This window comes from Andrographis paniculata, unplaced genomic scaffold (assembly GCF_009805555.1).
Source record: "Andrographis paniculata isolate CXL003 unplaced genomic scaffold, ASM980555v1 Contig54END, whole genome shotgun sequence".
NCBI classification, from domain to species: Eukaryota; Viridiplantae; Streptophyta; class Magnoliopsida; order Lamiales; family Acanthaceae; genus Andrographis; species Andrographis paniculata.
In genome coordinates, this window is record NW_026137589.1 from 3,214,055 (window position 1) to 3,236,865 (window position 22,811).

At 33.5% G+C, this 22,811-nt stretch overlaps 1 protein-coding gene across 5 annotated transcripts; it reads left to right on the forward strand.

The window, feature by feature from the left end:
- The first annotated feature begins 2,378 nt into the window (after positions 1–2,378).
- On the forward strand, positions 2,379–21,963 carry LOC127255657 (uncharacterized). Of its 5 annotated transcripts, XM_051281312.1 has the most exons (23): positions 2,379–2,649; positions 2,753–3,606; positions 4,029–4,144; positions 10,232–10,437; positions 10,678–10,797; positions 11,019–11,147; positions 11,228–11,353; positions 12,432–12,487; positions 12,566–12,665; positions 13,116–13,233; positions 13,340–13,549; positions 14,202–14,535; positions 17,188–17,281; positions 17,655–17,763; positions 18,194–18,465; positions 18,581–18,708; positions 18,828–19,062; positions 19,525–19,713; positions 19,830–20,119; positions 20,417–20,621; positions 20,789–21,031; positions 21,241–21,320; positions 21,443–21,963. In XM_051281312.1, the coding sequence occupies exons 2-23, from the start codon at positions 2,753–2,755 to the stop codon at positions 21,588–21,590; spliced, it is 4,362 nt and encodes a 1,453-aa protein (XP_051137269.1). In that variant the 5' UTR covers positions 2,379–2,649; the 3' UTR covers positions 21,591–21,963. The 5 variants fall into 5 exon arrangements, with proteins under 5 accessions (XP_051137269.1, XP_051137268.1, XP_051137270.1 ...); XM_051281311.1 differs by having other exon boundaries at positions 2,379–3,606; XM_051281313.1 differs by having other exon boundaries at positions 2,379–3,606; positions 20,420–20,621.
- Positions 21,964–22,811: the final 848 nt, after the last annotated feature.

Genomic DNA, 22,811 nt, shown 5'->3' on the forward strand with positions numbered 1-22,811 from the left:
TTAAATAATACCTTTTATTAGGGGACAAATATTTAAGGTAAAAAGTATTTAATTAATTAATAATAATAAAGTATTATATATTCTTTTATATAAGTTTATTACTTTTAGGGTGTGTTTGTTTGAGGGTTTGAATTTTAAGTTGGGATTTGAACAGTAAAAATTTTGAATTTGAATAATTGTATGATGTGATATAAATAAGTGTTGATGTGATGTTTTGAGTGTAAAATTGATTTTTAGTATAATATACAAAATTAAAAAATAGGTATTTGATTTAATATTTTTGGGGAAAAAAATAAAATGAATAGTGAAAATCCAAACAAATCCCTCAAACAAACACACCCTTAGTTTCAAAATAAAACTTATAATATATATATGATTAACAAAATTTAAAATATGTATTTTTAAATATTTAAAATATACAAACAAATACAACGTACAAAAAAATTCATATGCCAAAGTAATTGTGAATTTATTTTCCCCAATTCAATTCAACGAATAATAACAAAAAAATATAATATATACACATTCACCTGATATAAATAATAAGCATATTCTATTCTTTCACAAAATCAATATTTTAATATAAAAATTATTTTTTATGTTATCAAAATAAAATTTCATATCACACGTTAATTTTTTTTAATTTAAATACTAAATAAATAAACATAATAATATCATTTTTTTTATGTTATATGAATAGTATTTTTATTATTGGTAGTATTCATGATTATCTTCATATTAATATACTTTTATTATTTAAATATTTAAAATATTATAAAATAAATCACCTACCTAAACTAATACATATAATAATAATATCCACAATTACAAAAATGTTTTAAAAATAGTAGGTGACATAGGCAACGACAAACTTCCAATTGATCAACGTTAGCAATTGAATGCCCAAGAAAGCAAAACCATATAAAAGTCAAAGGGTGACGTAAGCACTAATAAAAACACAATGGTTATGATTATTATTAGTAAAATATTTTCATTAAAAAATTATATCGGTATATTTGGTAAGTAGACAAATATAAATCTCATTACATATTACTCCCTCCGTCCCAAAATTATAATTCGAATTGTGTTTGTCATGATATTTAAGAAATATTGATATTATATTGATAGTTGATAAAAGTACGAGTAAAAGACTTTTATGTCAATTGTGAGTGTATTAGTGTAAAAAGTAGTGACAATTATGTAATAATAATGAAAAAATAAAGATAATTTTATAATAATATGATTATTTATGGAAATGAGACTATTGTTTTGAAACAGATAAAAATGGTAAACAAGACTATTGTATTGAGAGGAAGTATATAAAATTATCACAAATTATTATTAAAATATAATATTTATTAAATTCCAAAAACTAAATATATATTTACAAAACATTCAAATAGTGAAAAATAAAAAAATAAACCTAAAAAGACAACAATATGGAAATAGCTTTTTTAATATTGTACTGTATTTTGTTTTTTTTTTATAATTTAAAGTTTCATTTATAAAATAAAAAAATACTCCATCCGTCCCATAAAATATGAGACTATTACTATAGATACAGAAATTTAGGTAAAATATAATTAATAAATAATTAAGAAGTGTATTAGTAAAAATAATTATAGATTAAAATTAAGATAAATAAATAGTTTAATTAAAATTAAGAAAATTATAAAATTTAAAATGCAATTAAAGAGCATAATTATATTTTCAAAAATAGAAAAAACCAAGTTACGTGGCACGGGCGAAAATAGAAAATATGGACAAATTATGTGGGACGGAGAGAATATATACTCTATTGTAACATTAGGTAATTTAAAGTAATAAATTAAAATTAAAATTAAAATAATTAATTAATAAATAAATAATTTAATTAAAATTAAAAAAATTATAAAATATAAAATATAAAATATGATATCATTACATTAGAAAAAAATAAATTAGGTGAGATGAACGAAAATAAAAACTAAAAAAATTACGAGAGAATAATACGATAGTAAAATGAAAATATTTATAAAAGAAAATAGATTCATAATTACTAAAAGAAAGAATAATTATTAAATAATTTAAAATAAAAATTATGTATATTTTGCTACAGGTGTATAATTTTAAAATCGGTCAAACTAAAACTAGCGATTTTAATGGATGTACTTTTTTTTTAAAATTTCAATTTAAATAATTATTAATGTGATTTTTCTATATAAATTGAACAATTAAATCCGAATATTTATTTATTTATTTTTTAAAAACACATGAGCTGGGAGCAATAATTATTTATTTTTATTATGTTATAAATGTGTAAAAAAAAACGAAAAAAGAAAAAAAGGGGAAACTGTGATTGACTCAGCTCTGCCACTGCAAAGCAATTGCTAATTTGGTTTCTCACTCTACCCGAAAACTGATTACAATACTCACAACGCAGTCATTCTCTCTCTAAAACCATTCATTATTTTCTGTACCTTTTTCTCCTCAGCTCCAAAACCCTCCTTCCCCGCAATCTGTACGTACAAACCGCACCTGCATCACTGCCTGATTTGATTCGATTCGATCAGATGCACGCATTCGTGTGCCTTGCACCGCGCGCTGCGACCTTGTAGGGGATCGGAGGGAGGGCTGCGTGCCGTTAATTTTCGCGGGGTTTTGTTCTAGGTTTTGATTTGAAATCCTTTTTTGGTTTTTGATTTTTGGGCTCCTTCAGATGCAATCTACTCCTGATTTGGGGCGCCTGGTGTGATGACTATTTCGATTGTAGATGGCTGCTCGCGCGCTTTGTTACCGGCCGTCGCTTCGATTGGTGGTGGAGGTGTTGGGGGGAGTTCTGTTGCTGTCACTTTTCGGAAACCCTAGGCGGGTTGTCGGTGTGGAGGATTCGGGGTTTGACTTGGATTTCGAATCGGATGTTCTGTTGTTCCATCAGGACTACACGCCGCCTGCGCCTCCGCCGCCGCCGCCACACCCGCCTTCGTTGTCGTGCGAGTCCGATCTCGGCGGCATTGGCTCACTGGATACGACCTGCGAGATAGTCTCTAATGTGAATCTGTCGAAAAATGTGTATTTAGAAGGGAAGGGCGATGTCATCATTCTGCCAAATGTTACGGTGAATTGCTCATCGTTTGAAGGATGTGAGCTCTCAATAAATATTACTGGAAACTTTACGTTGAGAGAGAATTCATCCATTCTGTGTGGAACATTTCAGTTAGTCTCAAACAATGCTAGTTTTGGGAATGGTTCGACCGTTAACACTACTGGGCTGGCCGGGGAGCCACCGCCACAGACTAGCGGGACGCCACAAGGAGTGGATGGAGCTGGCGGGGGGTATGGTGGCAGGGGTGCAGCTTGTTTGATGAATAAAACTAAGCTTCCAGAAGATGTTTGGGGAGGAGATACTTATTCCTGGTCAAGTTTGTCGTTGCCCTGGAGTTATGGGAGTAGAGGTGGGACGACAAGCAAGGAAATTGATTATGGGGGTGGAGGAGGAGGCAGGGTAATGTTTATAATTTCAAACCTCTTGGAGGTGAACGGTACTGTTTTGGCTGATGGAGGAGACGGAGGAGCCAAAGGTGGAGGTGGATCTGGAGGCAGCATATACATCGAAGCCCATAGAATGTAAGTTTTCGGCAGTTACATTGTATACTGTATTCATGATTTTGTAGTTTGGACTAAAAACAAAATCTTCTTCTAGTATTTTATATTAGTGTGTTATATTCTTGGAATTATCAATGAATTAGATAGATTCAGCTAGCTCGCTCTGCAGGTCTCACTAATTAGCAACGGCCATCATTATCAAATTAGCAAGATGCAGTTTACTAATTTTATATGTGAAACTGAGTCTGTTTGGTTTTTGAGCCAGTGCTTGGCAATATCTTCGTAACTATGATGTTTTATATCTGTTATCAATGTATATTTTGATGTCTAAATCTGATCTGCTTATGGGAAGTATTGAATTCCATTTGCTTATTATGACCGTGCTTGCACATGTTTGTGTGTGTATTTATTATTTTTTGTTTTTAATCTCTTGTGAAGCACAGGGTTGGAATTGGTCTTATAAGTGCTTGTGGGGGTAATGGTTTTGGTGGCGGCGGCGGTGGCAGAGTTACAGTCAATATTTTTAGCAGACATGAAGAGCCTCGCATCGCTGTACATGGTATGGATTCTGGTTTTCTTTCTTGCCTTTTTATGTTTGGATTTATGGGACACAATGCATCTTCATACTTTCCTCGTTCTGTTTTACTACATATCAGCTGGCCACTTTTATGGGCCAAATTTCTCTTAGGTCTAGCTATAAAAGAATGCAATGCAATCCAAGACTTTCTATACATTGGAAACCAGCAGTTTTGAAATGTGATGTTGTTGGTTTTGGCATTGGAAACAGTTTAGTTTGTTTCTATTTTTGTATTCTTCTTGTGTAGAGGTTGCAGATGGACAACTTGGATTTGAGTAAGGTTTAATATGTTCAATCATGACTCTCAACCTGTTCTCATGTGCTAAAGCCGTGTTGTGGACTAAGATATAGAGTGGCAGCTTGGGACGGTTTGGTTGATTAAAATTAGAAGGATTATAAGAAACCCCTTAAATGGTTGGATGTTAATGCAAGTTTAGCTTTTGGGTTGGCAATAATTAAGTAGATTCTCCTAAAATAAAATAACTAAAATAGATTTAACAACCAAAAACTACAGTTGACAATTCTTATGTATATACATCTATATTACAAATATTTAAATGTAAACTTTCATTCAAGATTATTTCACAAATATTATGTGTTTGTTCTTTATGTGTTTGTTCTTCTTGTGTTTGGTATGGTGCTTTAGTTTAGTTTTTTTTAGGTTTAGATAGTGATTGAATGTTATGTTTTGCAAGGAAAAATAATGTGTATTTTTGCAGGGTATCATGAAGATTGCATAATAAAAAAACTAGAAAAAAAAATCTAAATAGAGTAGAGCATATGCTTTTCTTAACTTTAAATTCAATAAACACTGAACAATTGTACAAATTTACAAAAAAATAATCATTTTAAAGAAAAAGCTCACTTATTACTCCCTCCGTCCTTTAACAATCTATCAATTTTTCCATTTTGGTATGTCCTATAACAAAGTATCTATTTTCTTTTTAGTAATTGTACTATCTACCTAACATTACAAATACCCTTCCAATTTACAATATATTACACAAATGCCATTACCTTTATATCATACAATACTAATAGGGTTAATTTAGTCTTTTTACCTTTATTTCTACTTTATCCCAATATAATACTAATATTTCTAAAACTCCGTGCAAAAAACAAATGAATATATAGATATGGGACAGAGGGAGTATTATTTAAAATTTAAGTATGATGCCATGTTTAAACACAAGAATGTGTTAGTATCATTTTTCTGTAAAACTACAATGACTTAGGTTTGCTCACTTCGTGCACTATTTGTGTGTTTGTGTTTTGTTTTTGGGTGAGATGGTTGTTGGGTGTAATATTTCGTATGAAAAATCTTTACTAGGAACTATGAAGTTGCAAGTAAAAAAATTGATGAAAAATGTTAAAGAGAATAAGCCTTAGGGTTTGCTTACTTTTTCCTTTCCTACTTGTTTTTTACTATTCAATTGCCCAATTTTCTTTTAAAAATATCACATTCAACTTACTTTTTATTTGAAATATTACATTTAACAAATATTTCACTTTAAAATCATGGAATAAACACAAACTAAAATCACATTACGCAAGTAAACAAACCTTAATTTTTTTGATTAGTTTGAACCAACTTACCATGCTAACAAAGTTGGTGTGACATCTTGGAGGTTGAAACTATCTGAGGGAATGCCGTCTATAATGCTTGAATAGCTAGAATGATGCTTTGGAGAAATAGATTCTTGAGATCTACATCTCTTACCCCTTTCCTGAATATACGGTAGTCTTTTGAAGATTGAGTGTGCAAGTTAGGAAATTTTAGAGTTTCCGAATATCTAAATTCCAAAGTTTCAACTCACATAATTAATGCAAATACACTATTGGCTGTGTTCATTTGGAGTTTGTTTTTTTTTTTTTTGGTTTGAATAGTTGTTTGGGGTGTTATGTTTTGTGAGGGAAAATACCCTATTTTTATAGGGAATTGCAATGATTGTTTAGTGAAAAACTAGAAACCAAACTCCAAAAAAATAGTCACCAATTCTAGGCACTAATCTAGCATACTAATTGACCAATAAACTTGGGCATTTTAATTGCTAATTACTAATATTACTAGGGATGGCTATAGATCGAGTATAGTAAGACCTAAGACCTAAGACCTAACCCGATTAAAAAAATATTGAATACCTGAATCAACCTTGAAATTTTCAAACCCAACTTTACGTCACTAGACTTGATGAAGACCCATCTACTTGAAATCTTGAAAAAAAAAAAAAAAGAAAAACATAAAATTTGAAAAAAGTTGTGACGGAAGTGCCAGCGGCGGCGAAGAAGAGGTCAGGAAACAAAGAAAAGAAACATAATAGAGAACAAGAGGTGAACTAAAAGAAGATTGAACGAACACAAAAAAAAAAATAAGAGAAGAAAAGAGAATTATAACGGTGGCAACTCGGCTCCTTAATTAGCTCACAAATTGCCCTTCTCATTGCTTGATATTCGGATTTTCCATTAGAGCGGCATTAATTGATTGTTTCTCATTTTCTAAGATATTAGGGGTGTGTTTGTTTGAGGGTTTGGATTTTGGATTGAGATTTGAATAGTAAAAAATTTGAATTGGAATAATTGTATGATGGGTATAAATATGTATTGATGTAATGTTTTGAATGTAAAATTAATTTTTGGTATAATATAAAAATAAAAAATAGGTGTTTGATTTGATATTTTTGAGGGGAAATTTTTGTATGAATAATGTAAATCCCCCTAATCCTTCAAACAAACACACCCCTAGGTTAATGTCAAGAAAACATTTGGACTTTTAATTATATGGTCTAGGATGTGTTTGGTTATGATTTCAAACCTATTTCAACACTATTCAGCCCGTAAGGTTCCCAATAAAAATACATTATTTCCTCTCACAGAATATCCACATCAAAATACTATTTAAATCAAAACTCAAATCAAAACTTCAATTTCAAATAAAAAACAAACCGAACCTTTAGGGTGCGTTCCTTTGGGAAAAGTTTGGGAAGATTTTGTTTTGGTTTAGTTTAGATTTGAATTTTTGCAGAGTTTTGTGAAGATGTATTCCTTTGGGTTAATATGTTTTCTTTGGGTTTGAGGGATTTTGATGGGGGTATTGAATTGACAGGTAGTAATAGTGTGTTAGATTAGATAAATTTGATTATTATTATTAATAATAATATTCCACCCTTCTTTCTTTTTCTTTTCTAATTTGTTCTTCTTCCCGGTTTTCTTTTGTCCAAGGTTGTCACGGCGCCCTTTTGCGGCGTGGCACAGGTGGACCGCCATGGCGACAAAATGGCGAACACGGCGTTGTGCATAAAAATTTACATATACATATATATGATATTTTATAAGTATTACATAATAGGATAAAAAAAATAGCACTATTAAATTGGAGGTAGTGGGGTTGGAGCCACTAATTTTAGATTAGAAGTTTAAAAATATTTGAAGTGTGAATAAAAACACTAATGGGATGTAGCGGTGAGATGAATGAGATGAAGACGCATCCTCTGCAGACCAGAGAGATTAGGGAAAAGAGAGGAGGAGATCAAAGAGAGCAGGGGCAGAGAAAGAATGATTAATTTGGGTTCGATCGAGTTCAAAGGTGTAGGGGCTAAGGTAGGTGTGGTTTGGGGGCCTAGGCTAACCTGAAGACTCACAGTGTTCTGGGCTAGCCAGAACAGTGCTATGGCGTCGCCATGGCATCACTAAGGGGTCACCATAGTGTCGCCGTTGCATTTCAACGCCCCTTTGTCTAATGAGGCGAGGCGATGAGTCCTGGCGCTTTCAAGAAAGCGGGTGCCATGGCGACGCCATGACAACAGCGCTTTCATCTTGCTTCATCCATCATATTCTTCTCTAATTTCTTCGTCTTCTTCCTGATTCCCCTTCCTTCCTCCATCCTCTTTAGAAGCTCTGCTGTAGTGCGACTCTTACTGGAGTTAGCTTTGGTCTCACTGGAACAGCCGCAACTCAGGCTGGCGACGCGGGTCTTTCGCCGGAATCACTAACCCATTCCACCGGTACGTTGATGTGTGTTCTCGGCTGTGACGAGGAAAGGTTTGCTGATGTTTATTTTAGTTTAGGGTAGCTGGATCAAAGATAAATGAGACAAGCAAAGTAGGCAAATGGGTAGGGTCAGAGGTTGTCAACGTAGGGGGAGTTTGAAGCCCCATTTTCGCCAAACAATAGCAGAACAATGAGTTTCGGAAATTTTGTGCCAAAGGAACACAACCTTATATTAATGTAAAATATTAGGGATTGTTTGCCCAACCCAATTCTGATACGATTTCTAATATATATATATTTTATTCTCCCACAAAAGTCAAAATTCAACACAATATTATTTTTTATATTATCGATATAATTTTCATACTTCATGTAAAAAAATACTTCAAACTAAAACATTAAACAAACACACCCTTCATTTATATCTAATTCACAATTGATATTAAAGTAAGTCAATTTGGCCTACTTCACAATTTAGTTTGAAATTTGACCACAAAATTATATTTTTCTGAATGTCGGCCATGTTCTTTTGGAGTCTTGATTTATGTTATTCTACCGTGTAACCTTTGTCATTCTCTATATAAATATACTATTTCTTCACATAAACATCACGTCCCAAACACTATTCAAACAAAAATCCAAAACAAAAAGATAAAACCGAACTTTAAGGGTGTGTTTGTTTATAACATTTTTACTATTCATAAAAATTATTTTCCCCAAAAATATCAAATCAAATATCTATTTTTCACTTTTTAAACTCCCCGGTCCTGGATAAATGTACCCATTTGGGGTTTTGTAGTAGATTAAGAAATAATGGTGTTTTATCAGTCAAGTGTGCAAGACATTTTGACAATTTTACCCGTTAACTTTATGTATAAAATAATTGTATGTGTAATGGTATATTTGTAATCTAAGTAAAAGTTATGAGTATTTTGGAATTAATGTATTATTATTTTCACTAAAATTAGAAAGGGATACTTTTGAGTGGAATAGAAGAAAATTGTAATAAAAAGTACTTTGAGTTGGGAGGGAGGGAATATTATACTTGAAATTAATTTTTTATTCAAAATATCACATCAATATCTATTTATATCACATCATATAACTATTCAAATTCAAAATTTTTACTATTCAAGTCCCAAACCACAATCCACTCCCCCAAACAAACACACCCTAAGGGTTTGTTTGGTTGTGGTTTGAAATTGATTTGAAATGGGGCTTTGATTGGGTTTATGTTTGAATGGTATTTTGATGTGATGTTTTATGAGAGGAAATATGTATTTTTATTGGGAACCGTGCGATGTGAATAGTGGTGATTAATTGAAATCACAACCAAACAAACACACACCCATTGAATTTGATATTCCTAATTCCGAGATCGAATTCAGCTTTTATGAAAGAGAATTCGAATTTGATTGGATTTGAAGGCTCAAGTTTTTGATATGTGTCAAATTTGAAGTTCAAACAATTTGATTTTGATGGCAAGGCATACTCCTATTTCTAACTTGATGCTCTTATTATTGTATTGACTATTGAGTATTTATTAAATGATTCCCTTGCCTAATGATTTAGGATTTGTGTCTTCGAACTTGTTTCACATTATGCAACATACAGTAAAATATCCCCCCTGAAAATCATATCTAGCACTCATTTTCCATCCAATCACCCCATCTAGATTTATTTTCTATTAAAATAAATCTTAATCCAAGATACCTAATTCACAAACAAACGCAACCTTAATGTCTTATGATGAATCAGCTTCAATGTGTTTTTTCTAACTAGGCAAAGCAAGATATCCTGATTATTAGTTCTATTGCCAACTAATATGAGAAATTGTTTGATTGGAAACTTTACTACTTGTGTATAGAACAGTTTAACTATTAACTAGTGATTTATAAGAGTTCAACACTTGGATTTTTTCCATGTCTCTGCTTTACTCACCTCAGCAAATTGTTGTTCCTTGCCCCCAATGTTTACGCTAGTGGTCTAATGCATAACAATAAATAACATCAGTACCATATTGTCTTTCTATTAGCCTGATGATTAAGCCAGTTAAGCGCCTGTCAATGTCTTATATTGTAGGTGGCAGCAGTCTTGGTTGCCCTGAAAATGCTGGTGCTGCTGGAACGTTTTATGATTATGTGCCTCGCAGCCTTACTGTCAACAATGATCATAAGACAACATACACGGAAACACTCTTCATGGAATTCCCTCAACCATTTTTAACAAATGTTTATATTCTGAATGATGCAAAGGCAGCTGTACCTTTGTTGTGGAGTCGTGTCCAGGTCCGTGAAATTAAAGTTCTTCAGCATCTGCAACCTTTATTATTAGCTGTTGGCAGTTTACGTTTCAAGCGTTTTTTGTTTTTCTATTTATTCATTTTGTATTTATGATATATCTATTTTTTGATGCTGTGATCTTTCTAAACTATTTTGCTACCTGCTATTGTGGCCTTTGAGCTACTGTTACATAGGGTCTCAAACATTACATATCAGGAATCTAATTTTGTGTTGTTTTCCATCTAGGTCCAAGGACAAATCAGCCTATTGTCCGGAGCACTATTGAGTTTTGGGCTTGCTCATTATTCAATGTCAGAGTTTGAGCTAGTTGCAGAAGAGTTGTTGATGAGTGATTCTGAAATTAGAGTAAGCAAATTCATTATACAAACTCATGGAAGATTATATGAATCGATTGACATTTTTTTCTTGTGCTTTCTTCTGCAACCATCTTTTGAAGACCACTTTGTGATTACCTGATTTTTATCTGATGTTTCGATGGGATTGAGCCTTACGTGTACTTATTCTTTATTTAATGCTTCTATGAAGTTAGTTTTATAAACTTGTATTTCTTTCCCATTTATTTTTAGGTTTTTGGTGCTCTTCGCATGACTGTTAAGATGTTTTTAATGTGGAACTCAAGCATGTTCATAGATGGCGGTGGAGATAAAAATGTTGATACATCCTCACTTGAAGCTAGTAATCTTATAGTGCTAAGGGTAAGTTCACCATTAGTTACCCTCTGGCATTGTGTTATTGGCATGCATGCATTACTTGCTTTTTCAATTTATTTCACCAGGAAAAATCAGTCATTCATTCTAATGCCAACTTGGGAGTTCATGGACAAGGTTCATTAAATTTATCTGGCCCTGGAGACTGTATCGAAGCACAACGCCTGGTTTTATCATTATTTTATGGCATCAATGTAAGCAAAAATCTATGTTTGACAGCAATGTTTCCCTATTTGCAATGCATCAAGCTAGATAAGTCATTTTGTTGCCTACCGTTTGCAGTTTTGTTTCCTTTTACTGTTTTTTATTTTTATTTTATTTTATATTTTTTATGCTGAGCTTTGATCTAAATATGGAGCCTTTATTTTAGTATTTATATTTAATTCCAGCAGCTTTGGTTATTTCATTTTTTTGTAACAATCATATCCACACTTGGCGGGAATTTGGTCTAACAGATTACACCTCCTTTAGAGTCGGGCAGACTTTTGAACTTGAACATTGACCTCCACTTTGCTTTTAATCTTCATAAACACTGGAAAAATTTTCTTTTCTTGCCCGTTCTAACCTGCTTCATTTTAACCTTTTTATCTTCATCGACACCGGGAAAACTTTTACTATGAAGCTTTCCTGTATCCTGTCAACTGGTTTTTTCAGGAAAAGAATATGTCAAAAGTAAAGGTTGAAATTTGCCTTTTTTTTTATAAAAAATGAATAGTTTCGAATATATAAAATATTAATGAGAGAAATAGAAATATAAGATTTTAAGTGGGTCCCATATGACTTAATATATGGAAAAGAAGTTGGAAGCATAGTGCAACTTAACTTGAGATGCCAACCAAGCACACTTCATGCAGCTTAGTTGCTGAGTTTCTTTATCCTTATTTTTAGGGCCTGTAGTTGTGGTATGCAATTGGTTTGACTTCGTCACTGATCCATTATTGGGCGCGCTCTACTTTTTCTGATCTAGATTCAGTTTGATATAACTTTCATGGTAGATAGTGCTCTGATTCGTGTTGAGTAGTTTTTTAAACATTTACATTTTATACCAGTGTGCTTACACTAATATTATAATTAATACAATTATATAAACTATTCTGGTGAAAGCATGTTGCGTTTGAGCTTCTCCTAATCCCCTTAAAGCTGCTTGTTATTTTGATATATTTAAGCATGTGGAGTAGCATTGAGGTTTACTTCCACACATCCCAATGTCACAAGACATTTCTCATGATTGCTAATTTTGTTTCTCTGCCTATTCTTCTTGTTCTGATGAAGATTGGACCTGGTTCTATTCTCCGTGGTCCTCTAAGGAATTCCTCTAATGATGCAGTGTAAGTTCCCTATTCTGTTCAGTATCATCAGATGCATGCTATTCATAGTGCTGTAAATTAATTTTTGTTTCTTGTTAGTACCCCAAAACTTTATTGTGGTTCACAAGATTGTCCTGCTGAACTGCTTCACCCACCTGAAGATTGTAACGTGAATTCTTCTCTCTCCTTTACCCTACAGGTACTCGTTTTGCCGTTAACATAACATTGAGTTCTTATTGCTCTGTTGCCTTTTTTTTTTTTTTAAGGAGATCATTTATTTTATTTAGGAAAGAGAGATACATATAGCTAGGGCCAAAGGAAATAATAGAAAACTAATTACGACGAGACAGATAACTCGTCACCTTTAGTAGCTCTCTATGCAAAATAGTCCGCTGTCTTGTTAGAACTTGGGGAATTATTGAAAAGTGTTGAAGGGTAATTTTCCCATAGACAGGTGGAGCTTGTTTATGTTGATGTTCAATCTCCATATGGGCAAAAGGCCAGGATCCTCCAACCAAGAGCATTTGACTTTCCAATTATTTATTGTTCTGTTATGGTTGTCATTTGGTATAAGTTGTTTCTCTCTTGCTAGGAGTATGTAGTTATGCTGTTCACATAAGGTTTTTCAATATTTGGTATTGTTATGCAGATCTGTCGGGTGGAGGACATCCTTGTGGAGGGTTTGGTTGAAGGCTCAGTGGTTCATTTTCATAGAGCCAGAACTATCAATGTACAAACATCTGGAGTTATAAGCACATCTGGAATGGGTAAGTTTCTTTGCTTAGGTATTAATTCTTTGTTTCACTTCTGGCCTTGGAGTCAAATGTGATTCATTGGCATTGTCTTTAACAGCCTATATTTATTTCTATGCAGGCTGTCATGGTGGTGTTGGTCAAGGAGTAATATTGAGTAATGGTCTTGGCAGTGGTGGCGGTCACGGTGGTAGAGGTGGAATGGGCTGTTATAATGAAAGCTGCATTGAGGGTGGGATATCATATGGAGATGCTAATTTACCTTGTGAATTGGGTAGTGGCAGCGGTAATGATAGCTTGGCTGAATCAACTGCTGGTGGTGGTGTTCTGGGTGAGCTGAAGTTTATACGTTGATTAATTATGTTGTTGAGTAATTTTATTTATTCTAGCAGTTCCATGTTTAATTTGATTTCATGCAAATGCTTGCTTTTTCACCCTGCTACTCTTTAATTTTCTAGTTTGTGGTGTGAACTCTTGAGTAAGGATGTGCTTTTTGCTGAGGTAATGGGAGTGTGAGTGACTGACTTGTCTTTTTATTTTTTTGGATTCTTGAATGTTAACTTTTATTCTTGTATTTCTCTTTGTGCTCCATTCCCCCATCATATGATATTATGAACATACTTATTCTGTTGCGATTTAAACAAGTTATAAAATCAGGAACAGTTTAGTATTGGGTAGCCAAACAAGCTTACCGTGCTGTAGTTTTAGATATTATCTCAAATTAGCTTCAACGTACATGGATATTTTGGCACCAAATAATGTATGCTGCTGACCCAGTTTTATTATTATTGTTGTTGTTATGAATTATGATTATGATTATGATTAGGACACAGACAATACTTATTTCATAGTCTCATCAACTTCTTGAGTTCATGTATATCATAATTTGACGTTTCTCCTACTGTGTACACACACCATCCATATATATATATATATACACACTTTATGTTGCCACCCTAATAAACTTAATCCTCTCCATGCAGTGATGGGTTCATTGGATCATCCGCTGGTAACTTTATCTGTTAAAGGTTCTGTTAGAGCAGATGGGGATAGCTTTAGAGGGAGTCTCCTGAAGATTAAATCCTCTGTTGATAATGTGACCATGGGCCCTGGAGGTGGATCAGGTGGTACTATCTTGCTATTTTTGCGCTTTTTATCAATGGGTGAATCTGGAAACTTATCAAGCGTTGGAGGCCAAGGTAGCCCTATTGGTGGCGGTGGAGGAGGTGGAGGAAGGATTCATTTTCATTGGTCAGACATTCCCACGGGGGATGTGTATTGGCCAATAGCTACACTGAATGGAAGCATTCAAACAAGGTTAGTTCTGATACTTCCTGCTGCATATCAGCCTTCCTTGATAATTTCAGATTTCTACATATCTAATTCGGTGTCTTAATGTTTGTTGTGATAATTGTTATTTGGAGAAGTGTGGTGAGGTACAAGATACAACTGATGAAGTGGGTTGTTGCTGCAATGAAAATTGCTAAACCAGTATCTTGCTTAGGAGATTTTATTTATATTGAAATTGTGCAGTACATAGAGAGAACCAAGCTAGGGAGAAATGTTGGGGAGTTTAGTTCTACTCACAGCCAAATTGAAAAACCGGCGATCCCTCAAATGCTTTGCAAAGCGTCTTGCCATCCCATTTTCGGATCAGAGGATGTGCTCAAAGGAGATGAGAGGGGCATCTCAAGATAAGATAGTGGAGTTTATTTATTTTTGAGTTAACCTTCCAAGGGGGTGGAGCCCCGTGAATTCAGTTGAGGGCATCTTTAAAGTTGAACTTCACACGAATATGAGAATAGGTCCGAATGGGGGTACTGACGATGCTTCATAGGATTTCTTCAACGGAAAAGATTTCTTCAATGTTTATGCCATTCTGATGTGTTTCAACCTAAAGTAAAGGAGATGGCCATGGCCATGTATGCTGGCCCTATTTGGCCAAACACTTATCCATCCATACTAATTTTTCACTACCCAATTTTGGGGGCCCTCTACAACACTGTCAGCTTTTCCTTTAGCCTTTTCTGCTGATTAGTATGACCTTATATATCTTTTTCAGGGAGTAAATTGGCTTATTGATGAGGAGACAAGTTTAAGGTACAAATTAGATAGATCCGATAGATAGCTGAAAGCTATAACCAAACTAATAGATTAATGTTTTCCCTAGCGATGCACTAAACGTAACTTCATTTGCATGTTTGGGAATATATTGAAGGTGATTTAGGGGATTTTTTTTTTTTCCCGAGGGATAAAGCCATGTATTCAGGCAAGAGCATTTTGGAATTGCATTGTGTTACATATGTGAAAAGTTTTGAGTTATTCATTAGTAATGAAATTAGAGCATATATATATGCAGAATTCAAAAGAGATAATCTCAAATGAAAACAATCTATTCTCGTAGATATGAGTAAATAATATCCACTAGATCTAAATATCATTAACTAAAATATTTATCAAAAACATATATGTTAAATATATTGTATATAAGTTAATTTTGTATTTAGAATAGTGTAGGGGACTTTCTGATATTTTAGATAAATGTGGTTTATATTTTAGTGTTTATTTACGTAATCATGTTCAAGTGAAATAAAATAGAATTGAGTTTGACATTCACTTGGTATCAGAGCCGGGGAGTCCCCTGTTCGAGTCTCACTGCCCTCGCCCTCATTCGTTGTCGTCCACGTGTAAGATTCACATGGTAGTGTATATCCCCTTATACGTGAAGGGGCATGTTGATTGACTCCCGTACAATATAAATAAATGATGGGTGTGTTTGTTTGGGGGATTGGATTTTAAATCCACTATTCATCCCATTTTTTTCCCCCAAAAACATCAAATCAAACACCTATTTTTCATTTTTTTATATTAATACTAAAAATCAATTTTACATTCAAAACATCAAATCAACACCTATTTATATCACATCCTACAACTATTCAAATTTATAATTTTTACTATTCAAATCTCGACTCAAAATCCAAACTCTCAAACAAACACACCCGATACGTATTTCTACAAGTTTAAACTTTTAGGTGAAACAGTCATTTACATAATCTAATAATATCTAATACCCACTTCAATCTTGAGGTGGTTTCGTAGAAGTTTGCTTGAGTTTTGTAACAGAGACTGGAGCAGAGTCTATATATGGACAGACTTCATAATCGAATATCAATTTTAAACCATTCAAATTGATCGTCTGTTACGGTGCCCATGTTGGTGGTGCCAGCGATTCTTTGTCGTAGTGGCGGTGTTAAACCCTGATGCAAGAATTATGGACATATGATCGAAGACCGAACAAAAATCTGATCAAAATCTTAAACAAATTTTGACAGATGAATTGAAAATATGCCAAGGAAGATGTCACCAGAACAATAAAGAGACGAGGATTGGAGTGGCAACAGTGGTGGTTGAGGGTCTCCGGTACATTCCAGGGGTATAGGGATGTTCCCAGAGAGAACGGGCTGAGATACCATGTTACATTTGGGAGAAATTTGAGTTTTATATTAGTAATGAAATTAGGGTTTTATTTATAGGCATAGTGCAAAAAGTATAGAATCAAATAATAACAACTTAATCTAATTGATATGCCTAAATAATACTCCCTTCGTCTCCACTTATTTTATCTACTATTTCTATTTTCGTCCGTTCCACCTTATTTGTCATTTTATTTTTAGGGAATATGATTATACATTTTAATCTCATCTTAAATTTTATAATCTATAATTTCTTTAATCTTAATTATACTATTTAGTTATCTATTAATTTATAATTATTTATTAATTATATTTTACCTAATTCATGTATCTACGGTAAATAAGACACAAAAGGTGGGACAAATGGAGCAATAATCAAGTATTAATAGTATTAACTAAAATGTTGATCTAAAATATATCTCAACACATGTCTTCTATGTTTATTGTTTTATTTAACTTTTTGTTGATATTTGATTGTTTGCCTTCACCATAGGGGTGGATTAGGTGGCACCCAAGGATACATAGGTGAAAATGGAACAATCAGTGGAAGAGCTTGCCCAAAGGGGCTCTATGGAATATTCTGCAAGGTCATTATCATTTTTATTTGGTCATATTTGAGTTGCCTTTGTTTCTGACTTCTTATTTTTGGTGATGTCTATGCTTTTTGTATTGTCAAGCGGGGTTTTTATTACGTAAGTTTGAAAGAAATACTAAGTAGTGACTCATTGAATATAGATTGTAAATATGTACTGTTTAACAACACGTACTTGACCTCATTTTTCATTTATATGGAGTTGAAGAAGTGGAAATTGTGTATATTGGTTCAGTTGCTTCTAAAAGTAGTGTGTAGTAGACAGTAATGTAAAACATTTGCTTCATTTATTTGTTTTACTACATAAAAATTGTTTTCACATGGAACTTCAGGACAGTAGGTGGTGACGTTCTTGCTGATTTATGCAGGAATGTCCAGTTGGTACTTATAAAAATGTCACTGGATCTGATAGCTCCCTCTGCTTTCAATGCCCAAGTGATGAGCTTCCTAGTCGTGCAGTTCATACACGTGTCCGAGGTATCTTGAAGGGTTTCTTATTTATTGAGTGTTGTCAGTCAAATTTTTTATCATGTATTTCTTTTTTTGTTTAATTACAAACTTGTACTTTTAGCGTTGCTATAGTACAAGGCATGTTTTTCTTTTATCAGCTAGCTCTAATTTATGTGTTTAATTGAACTCACTCATCAATATGATAAGATAATCTCATAAATTAGAATGTTAATAATGGTTTTAATTTAATTATGGGTCTTACGTAAATATATGACTAGAATAAATAAATAATCAATCCACCCTAATCATTTAACGAAACTTTGCTTGGTTGCTTATGTTAGTGTAGTGGTATCAGATATCCAAGTTGGGAGTTGTTCATCGAGTTCCCAGGTTCCACGTATATCACCATATTTGCCTAATTTACTGGCTTAATCAAATATCCTTTCTGTATTGACAGGTGGTATCACTGAAACACCTTGTCCTTATAAGTGTATTTCCGAGCGATATCACATGCCACATTGTTATACTGCTCTTGAAGAGTTGGTGTATACTTTTGGAGGACCATGGTTGTTTGGACTCTTGCTTTTGGGTCTTCTCATTTTATTGGCATTGGTTCTTAGTGTTGCACGGATGAAGTTCATTGGGGTTGATGAGTTACCAGGACCAGCTCCTACACAACAAGGTTCTCAAATAGATCATTCATTCCCTTTTCTGGAATCTCTTAATGAGGTATAGAGTCTCATATTGTGAAGGTCAAATTGTGGAAAATAAGGCTGCAATATCATTCTTTTTCTAGTAATCGTTAAGTGGTTGAAAAAGATAAGCTCGCTTGCCTACAAATCAGGTACTGGAAACTAACAGAGTAGAGGAGTCTCAAAGTCATGTACATCGGATGTACTTTGTGGGCCCAAACACATTTAGTGAACCTTGGCACCTTCCTCATACACCTCCTGAACAAGTGAAAGAAATAGTGTAAGTTTTTCTCGTGTTATGCTATTCTACTAAAAAATTCAGAAGTTTAGATGTGTGGATTTGAACTTCTACATGAGCTTGAAAACTGTGTATATATATATATATATGCCAAATGGCAGTTATGAGGGTGCATTTAATACATTTGTGGACGAGATCAATGCACTTGCTGCATATCAGTGGTGGGAAGGATCAGTGCACAGCATTCTTTGTATTCTCGCCTACCCTTTTGCTTGGTCATGGCAACAATGGCGGAGGAGATTGAAGTTACAGAAAATACGAGAATTTGTCCGATCTGAATATGACCATGCTTGCTTGCGGTCGTGCCGCTCTCGTGCTCTTTATGAAGGGCTGAAGGTTAGCTCTTCAAAAATATTTTTCTGCATTGACCTTTTTGTGTCTTTTTGAATGGTTTGATTCTCATGAACTATTATCTATGTTATTAACTTGTGAGATAAGTCTTTAAAGAGACACATGATTTTGTCTTTTCAACAATGACTTAGTTTCTAAATTGGCTCCCTTTATCTATGCTATAGAGTGTTATGTTTGAACCAACTGGCCCTTACAAAACAGACTCGACTAGGGCTTACTTTTTTCTTATATATATTCTTTTTGCCCTTTCCCACATATTGTTACGGCTTCTTTACATAAAGCTGCCTAATTACATGTCACATAACATGCATAAACTACTATTGAAGTTTTCTTCTTATATTTATGTTTCATCTCTCAGCATCTCCATGTCCATACAGTCTCAAACCACCATTTGGTTTGCCTTAGAAAAATGAACTGCAAGATATGACTTAACTTCTATAACTGTAGGTTGCTGCAACCCCAGATTTGATGCTGGCATATGTTGACTTTTTCCTTGGTGGTGATGAAAAGAGAAATGATCTTCCTCCTCGCCTCCACCAAAGATTTCCAATGACTCTGTTGTTTGGTGGCGATGGAAGTTACCTCACTCCTTTCTCTCTACACAACGACAATATCATCACTAGCCTCATGAGTCAGGTTTGTTGTTAATGCAATGGACTGGAGAGATTTTTTATTTTTTATTTTGCTTTAACCAAGAAATGTTTTTACATTCTTGGTAAATTATCATTTTACCTGGTTTACCTTTGGTTCAGTCAGTGCCACCATCGACATGGTATCGCTTTGTAGCTGGCTTGAATGCTCAGCTACGGCTGGTAACAAGGGGCTGCCTCAGAAAGAAGTTTCGGCCCATTCTTCTGTGGCTTGAAACAGTTGCGAATCCTGCCATGAGGGTCTATGGTGTGCATGTGAATCTTGCTCTGTTTCAAGCTATCCCTGATGGTCACTGTCATTACGGACTTGTGATACGTGATGCTATAGAAGAAGATGACTATGTTGATTTACCATTACCTGATAGAGAACCTGAAAATCATCAGCGGTCAAGGTATGCGTCTTTTCTGGAGTTGAAGCTGAAATATATTGACATGCCTTTTGCCTTGTTGAATATTGCTGATGCATGAGCACTCAATATTAATGGTTATATTTGCTATGAGTTTCTTTGAATGACATTTCCATTATTGATTTATAGACACCTTTGTCATTCATGGATATTGAATTCTGTATTGAAGTTGGTGAAGGTTGCATTATTATACAATGTTGTCTGCTTGTTAGTTCTGCATACGAACTGATTTCGACCATTCCGGGACTCTGAACTTGTTTGTTGATGCATTTATTTTTGAAGCAGTACAGCAAGCATCTATCGAACAGATGAGATTCTCTATAAGAGTGACCGGGATCAAACATGGAGAAGTCCTCAGGGCAATCCACGGAGGAAAACCTATGGTCTGGTTATAAATGTCAACAATTTGAAGGTGCTTCGGGAGAAAAGAGACATAACCTTTGTCTTGTCTTTTCTAATTCACAACACTAAGCCTGTGGGCCACCAGGTATATGACTATCCCAAATTACTTTCTCTCACTCTCTTATCGAAATCATAACTCAATCCATTTAGAAATTTCCCTTTTAGATGTGCTCCATAACAATCTCTTTTGGACAATATAATTTACATGTTTGGTATTACCCTTCCTGAGATGCATTCTATTTTTTCTTTCAGGATCTTGTTGGCTTGATTATCTCTATCATGCTTCTAGGAGATTTTAGCCTAGTATTGCTCACGTTGCTACAATTGTATTCGATTTCATTGGTAGATGTCTTTCTTGTGTTGTTCATTATACCTCTGGGGATTTTACTTCCCTTTCCTGCTGGAATCAATGCTTTATTCAGTCATGGACCTAGGCGGTCAGCAGGCCTTGCTCGTATATATGCTTTGTGGAACATTACGTCTTTGATAAATATTGTAAGTAGCTTATGTTCTTCCACGTGTTTACCTTAGTTATATGGTTATTTAAACTAATGTTCGATAACTTTTATTTCCTGTTTTCTGCTAATCAAGTCTAAAAACTCACATGAATATTTTGTTAATTTTATTAGACTGATTTCTTAAGCTTCTCTTACACTACCTTAATTGTTATTTATTTATTTATTTTCCTTCTTGCTATACATCAGGTTGTTGCATTCATTTGTGGTTATGTTCACTCTCGCACTCAACCAAGCAAAGGACTTCCGAATTTTCAGCCATGGAATATGTAAGTGTAGCTAAACCTAAACATATTTGATTTAGTTATGTGTGTTTTTGCTATTGGTTTCTTTTTCTGTGGTTTTTTGGATATTGTCTTTCTTGTCCTTATATACTTCCTCTTTTTTGCAGGGATGAAAATGAGTGGTGGATTTTTCCTTTAGCACTTGTTTTGTGTAAATGCATCCAATCGAAGCTCATAAACTTGCACGTAGCAAATTTGGAAATTCAGGATCGTTCACTGTATAGTAGCGACTTTGACTTGTTTTGGCAGTCATAACATTCACCGAACAACCATTTCCGCCCGCCCATCATTTTTTGTTCTGTGGGTTTCTTCGCATAAAACCGTGTTTATGGTATGGTATGGTATGGTATGGTATGGTATGACAATCCTTTTAGAAAATAGAATGAAGTAGAAAAAGAAATTGGTTGAAAAGGGGGTTCAGATCAGATCAGATCAGATCAGAGAGCAGAGCATAGATTTATTTAGCTGAGGCATAACTTTCTTTGTTTTGTAGCATTTTGTTGTGCAGTAAAATCCTTTTTGGATGTAAATATCAATTGGGATATTCCCATATGGATACATACATATTCTAGTCTTACTGTTAGTTTATTATGTATCTTACTTTTCATTACCAATAATTGCTGCCCAATATCTTTCTTCTTTTGGTAGAGTATGTAATGAGCTGCTTATGTCATCAACTCTGTATTATAACAATGCTTCTTTTGGATATATATATATAGTAAAGGTTTTATTAAAAATTACTGGTAGAAGTGCATTGTAAATAGAAAATTCAGGGGATATAATAAATGTTTTGAATGATTCTTTTTTAAAAGGATATCATACATTTCAGATTGATTATGATGCTGATGAGTTAATTATACATACCATATGCTTGTTGAGACATCTATTGTCTTACATGTTAGTTATATATTGTAAATTTGGTTTTGTTAACATATGTATATATCACTTCCGACATGAGGGATTAAGTACTTATGGGTGATTTTAAATTTAAATAATTATTTAATGTGATTAAATAAAAATTAATATAATATTTTGAAATATAAATTTAATTTTTAATATAATATAGGAGAGGTATAATTAATAAATAATTAAAAATATATTAATAAAAATAATTACATATAATAAAAATAATTATAGATCAAAATAACTGATTAATATAATTAAAATTAAAAAAAATTATGAATAAAATTTTTAAAATAAAATTATAATGTATAATTTTTTAAAAAAAAAAACAAAAGGGAATGGAGGGACTATTATTTTATACATAAAGTACATGTGACACTTTATAGGGGTGTGTTTCTCCAATCCAAAGCCCAAAACCCCAAAACTGGATTGGAGAGGTTTCAGGACAGATACTTACTCTTTTCATTTTTTTATTTTTTTTTAATAATTTCTTTTATATAAATATAAAAAAAATTACAATAATTATAATTTAATAAAATATATACAATATATATAATTAGAGAATAAACTTTT

Bases quoted from the DNA above. Each gene is read 5' to 3' on its own strand.
- LOC127255657 (XM_051281311.1), top strand. From the start codon at position 2,753: ATGGCTGCTCGCGCGCTTTGTTACCGGCCGTCGCTTCGATTGGTGGTG. The intron at 3,607-4,028 runs GTAAGTTTTCGG...TGTGAAGCACAG, and splicing joins TACATCGAAGCCCATAGAAT to GGTTGGAATTGGTCTTATAA. The intron at 20,120-20,416 runs GTATGCGTCTTT...TTATTTTTGAAG, and splicing joins GAAAATCATCAGCGGTCAAG to CAGTACAGCAAGCATCTATC.